This window comes from Castanea sativa, chromosome 10 (assembly GCF_040712315.1).
Source record: "Castanea sativa cultivar Marrone di Chiusa Pesio chromosome 10, ASM4071231v1".
NCBI lineage: Eukaryota > Viridiplantae > Streptophyta > Magnoliopsida > Fagales > Fagaceae > Castanea > Castanea sativa.
The window spans coordinates 29,017,806-29,022,948 of record NC_134022.1 but is presented as its reverse complement, the minus strand read 5'-3'; the positions used below and the strand labels follow the sequence as shown (position 1 = coordinate 29,022,948).

At 37.0% G+C, this 5,143-nt stretch overlaps 1 protein-coding gene across 2 annotated transcripts; it reads right to left on the bottom strand.

The window, feature by feature from the left end:
• Nucleotides 1–1,421: 1,421 nt before the first annotated feature.
• Nucleotides 1,422–4,914, bottom strand: LOC142611704 (1-aminocyclopropane-1-carboxylate synthase-like). Of its 2 annotated transcripts, XR_012840087.1 has the most exons (5): nt 4,551–4,846; nt 4,293–4,424; nt 3,980–4,140; nt 2,066–3,135; nt 1,422–1,933 (listed from the first exon to the last, which is right to left on the bottom strand). XR_012840087.1 is itself a non-coding variant. In XM_075783814.1 (4 exons), the coding sequence occupies exons 1-4, from the start codon at nt 4,713–4,715 to the stop codon at nt 2,118–2,120; spliced, it is 1,476 nt and encodes a 491-aa protein (XP_075639929.1). In that variant the 5' UTR covers nt 4,716–4,914; the 3' UTR covers nt 1,769–2,117. The 2 variants fall into 2 exon arrangements, 1 of the variants encoding a protein (XP_075639929.1); XM_075783814.1 differs by having other exon boundaries at nt 1,769–3,135; nt 4,551–4,914.
• Nucleotides 4,915–5,143: the final 229 nt, after the last annotated feature.

The window sequence follows — 5,143 nt, the reverse complement described above, 5'->3', positions numbered from 1 at the left end:
TTGTGGTAGTCATCCACGCTCCTATAGCCTTGAGTAAGACTCTGTAATTTCTAATACAAGTCCCTATAGTAGTGACTAGGAACAAACCGCCTCCTCATGATTGCCTTCATTTCCTCCCAACTCTCAATAGGTCTCTCATGATTTCTCCTTCTGTTCAACAAAAGTTGATCCCACCATATAATAGCATAGTTAGTAAACTCAATGACAGCGAGTTTTACCTTTTTCTCCTCGGAATAGTTGTGGCACTCAAAGATTAATTCCACCTTCTTCTCCCACTCCAAGTATGCTTCTGGATCATTTTTCCCTTGGAATGTTGGTATCTTCATTTTTATGTTTCCTAGGTTCCTGTCAGTCCCATCTTGCCATCTTGGATCTCTTCGGAAACCTCTACCACGCCTTTCTCTCCTTGGCACAAACCTGCCCTCATTGTTCAATGAAGATTGATCTTCTTCATCTTCAAACTCATCCTCGTGGTAGTCATCAGAATCATTCATGCGAGAACGCCTTTCTTGCCTTCTAGCATTAGGGCCTCTTTGGAGATGCTCCTCACGCAAAGTAGCAATAACAGTGTCTTGCCTATCCATCCGATCCCGAATCTCATTAAACACCACGTTCATGCATAGCTTGTAAAATGATGGACGACTCCTCCCCTCCTTCCCTATTTGATGTTTCACACCTGAAAGACATACTTTTGAAATAACAGAGAATTGTTAGAAATAATTCCTCACAACACTCCCTCACGTGTTTGCACTCAAATTATGTCACTCTCACTCGTGTTTCACTCTTAAATTGGCTTTTTCCTGATAACAGTCTCACACTCTCTTGCCTTTTTCCACTCGTAACTTCGCATTTTCAGTTCTTCATTAAACTAATAAACTTGATCAAGAAATTCAACTTGTAGTGTAAAAACAAATACCAACGGCAAGAAAATATGACAGAAACACTAAATCAAAGGAAGAGGACAAAAGAAAACGATATTCTGATCTGAGAGAATTGAAACTACAAACAAATTTTTTTTTTTGGAACTGGGTGCACGACTTTAACCTAATGCACATCAATAAAATAAATAAATAAGAACGATGAATGAAGAACACAAAAGAAACAAGATAGGATGATAACAAGAAACAAAAGATAAAGGGATAGGAAACTGATTTTAGAACCTGTGCTTTGATACCAAATGATGCGAACCTCAATTGACACGCTTTGAGACCCAACAAAAATATTGGAATACTTGCCCAAGAAAGCTAAAATTCAGATTTTTGATAGAAACCCTGACCCAACGTTTATAATTGAAACGCGAACCAAAGGTATAAGTTGACCTTGACCCAATGATTATAAAGAATCACGAACCAAAGGTATAAAGTTTGAACGCCACAAAGAAGAATCCCTGATAAGTTCACAGTTCTTGAAGAACCAAAAGAGAGCAAAGCCTCACCTTTTCTGATTTCTATTCAATAATATTCTGAAAAACGTTTACAAACTTCAGAGCCTATTTAAGGGCTCCATAAAACTTGACAGACAAGAAAATATATTCTAGAATAACTCCTAATTGATACCTTACCATACCAGGAATCAAATTTGACCTAAAAAGCATTAAATGCACCTAAAAACAAGGAAAATACTTAAAAAACGTACTAAATAATAAAACCCTAAATAAAATTTGATTTGGTCTGAAATTAGCAGATCCAAAATAGGAAAAAATCTGCCTTAACTAATATAGAGCTGGAAAGTCAATCAGCCATTAATTCACGCCATAAATCACTCCCAATTAAGCCAGCTTAGCCCTAAATAGCTTGAATTAAATTCATTACGCTTTCATCTTCCTTTGGACCAAGCTTGGAATGTCCTGCGTTAGAATCAACACAAATCTCTTGAATCAACCCATTAAGTGCTTCTTTGATCTTCTTGGATCTTGCTCTTGTAATAGGCCCAACTGGAACATACAATGGATCTTTGAACGCTTATTGATTCTCATCAAAATTCTTTCAAAGCAATTGGTATGTGAAAAAAAAATTAAAGAATGCACTCAAGAAGAAAAAGAAGAGGTATCAATGAACCAATATACCGGTTAAAGAATCTATCAGCCTTTGCTGGAAAGTCACTATTTTTCTTTTTTCCTAGTTCCTTGCTCGAACAAGTGGTGATTGAGCTAAAGGGGAGCGAGGTGACATTGAGCACTGAGTCATCACGAGATCATCCATTCTTCTTGATTTGAAGCTGAGTCTTAGGTTGTTTTGCTGCTTTTGCCAGCACTGTCTCTTCATAGGCACTGTGGTACTGGTCTCATTGTTTTGAACCGCAAAGGCTCTAATTCTTGTTAAAGCTACATCCATAGTCTGGTCATCCATGTTGGCAAAGCAAACCCTGAACCACCCTGGTGCTGAGCAATGAAAAGAAGAACCAGGAGAAACATTGAGCTTAACTTCACGTATTATCACTTTCCATAGTGCTATCTCTGCTTCAAATGTCTGTTCTTTGAGGAGGTGATGCAAATCCATCCACACAAAGAGCCCAGCATTGCTTTGCAAACAACTAATGCCTACTTTAGCAAGACCTTCAGTGAACACCTGATGCCTAGCTGCCAACTTATTAGCACTCCCTGCAATAAATTTATTGACAAACTCATCGTCCGATAGCATTGATGCAATTAGATGTTGAGTTTGTGAGGAAACTAGTCCAAAACTTGACATTTTTCGACAACAGCTCACTACTGCATCATTGTAGGAATAGACAATGCCGACCCTAAAGCCAGGGAATCCCAAGTCTTTTGACAGACTATAAACAATGTGGATGAGATCATGGTTGCATTCGATTTCTTTCTCCTGTATTATCTCAGCTATGCTAATGAAACCAGGCTGAGTAAAGACAGTGGCAGCATATATTTCATCACAGACTAAGTGGATGCTCTTTTCATTTATGAAGCTCACTACCATTCTTAGTGTCTCTCTGTCTAAGATAGTGCCCAGCGGGTTTGATGGATTGGTAATGAGCAACCCCTTTACTCTAATGTTGGCCTCTTGAGCACTCTTATAGGCAGCTTCCAATGCTTCTCTTGTCACCTTGAAATCATTAGAGCGTTCACATACAACTGGAACAAGTTGTGCTCCTGTTCTCCATCTCAAATCTCTATCAAAACTGCAATGAAAAGGCAAGATTGTGAGATAATGTTTTGAATATTGCTAGAGGTCTGGCAAAAAAATCTATGAAAAAATACAAATACTTTTCATCATTTTAAGGCCATGGGAATCATATAATTAATTGGGTTCCACCTTCTTTATAATGTAATAAACCATGTAATCATCAGAGCATAATTAATTGCTTTCCTAAATGATTTGACAGTAAAATTCATATATTATTAATATGGATTTTGAAAAAAAGAAAAAGAAAATTCTTAACCTTCTGACCTCAAGCCAGAGGGCAGTCAACTGCGTGTTCTTATCTTGGACTGATGGAAAATTGGTATTTGACTCAAAAATGGGAACAAAGGCTGGTCTTTGAGGAAGATGGGCCTCATTTTCCTAGACTATTTTTTTCCAATTTTGCCAAGACTCAAGACATGGACTAAAGTTTTTTATATATGGAGAATCCTTTTTTACTTGAAAACTTCTTTCTTCCAAGTGTAATAAATTGGTTGGTTATGGCACTGATGTTGAAAACTTAAGAGCTTGGGATGTTGACATTAGAGAAATCATTCTCAGCACTCAAGCAGTGTCGTGGACTAAATCAACCTTTTTTTTTTTTTTTAAGTGTAATAGTATATCATGATCAAAGTAGATTTAATAGTCAATCTCTCTCTCTCAAGAGTCATTATTTATATGAGGGAAAAAACAGCTCAAAAGCCAAGTCAAATAGCCACCCCCTCTAAGGTCTAACCTACATTATTACATCATTTTTTAACTTAATTTTCATTAAAAGAGAAATTTATGAAGCATAAAGAAGTAGAGAATTGAAATGGACGAAGAGGTATCGATTATCTTACCCTGGATAATAAGGAGTAGGTACTAGAAATGCATCCCCAGGGTCAGCCAAACAGAAGACAGTCATCTCATGAGCTCCGGTTGCTCCTCCACTCATAACAATGCGGTCTGGGTCGAATCTCACTCTATTTCCTCTTACTTTCTCCATAAAATTGGCCACAGCCTGTGGAATATACATAAGAAACTTTATTAATTAATCTTTTATGTGTGTAAGAGAGATGTAATGGATAATAGAGTACGAGGAGCTCTCTCTCTCTCTCTCTCTCTCTCTCTCTCTCTCTATATATATATATATGAGATTAGTATGTTACTTACATATCTGAACTTTGGCAAGCCGTGATAATCCTGATAGATAGCTATGTCTCTGAAGTCAGTTACTCCTTCAGGTGTGCAAATGGAGGCTTCAGGGTTTTTCATTACCCACTCTTCAACCAAATCAAAAGAAAGCTGCAGATTGAACAAGACATAAAAAGTAAAAACCATGAATATTTATATAATGCAACTAAACTCTGTAACTCTGAGTGTACTTCAAACTAATAAAATGCACATTAAGAAAGTTATAAATTTAGTTACCTGATTTTCTGCTAGGCCCATTTGGATAACCCCATGAGTATTATCAGTAGGATGAAATGGATTATCCTCATAAGCCTTCCATCCATCGAAGTATGAAGAATTTTCACCATGACCATTGCCAGTTGCCATCTTTGACAACAAGTTCTGTTGATTTTTGTTCATCATTTCCCTTTCTTTTTTGAAATGCAGCTAGCTAATTGATATATGACAATATGTATGAAGAAGATGGGAACAGCTTTATAGTTTATAGGAACAAATCAATTGGGTCCTTGCCTTGGGCAGAATGGGTCCTTGCCTTTGGGCTGGCGTAATTGCTTGCTTTAGAACTTTTGGAGTTGGGGACAGAATAACCCACTAAGTATATAATGTTTGTTTGGTTGAGTCGTTGAGAGGAGGTCTTTATATAGTCGAGTTAGAATTCTTTTTTTCTTTTTCTTTTTTTGTTCTTTTTTAAGAGAAAAAAAGGAGCAATTTTAAATATTTGGTGCGACTTGTTGGTGGCCGCGTGGGCTTTGAAATTTATGTACCTATCATATATACTATTCTTTTTCTTTCGTCTTTTGGTAGGAGATTTGGATGTACTATTTGATTGG

Bases quoted from the DNA above. Each gene is read 5' to 3' on its own strand.
- LOC142611704 (XM_075783814.1), bottom strand. From the start codon at position 4,715: ATGATGAACAAAAATCAACAGAACTTGTTGTCAAAGATGGCAACTGGC. The intron at 4,141-4,292 runs GTAAGTAACATA...TATATTCCACAG, and splicing joins GCTTGCCAAAGTTCAGATAT to GCTGTGGCCAATTTTATGGA. The intron at 3,136-3,979 runs GTAAGATAATCG...TTTTCATTGCAG, and splicing joins CCTACTCCTTATTATCCAGG to TTTTGATAGAGATTTGAGAT.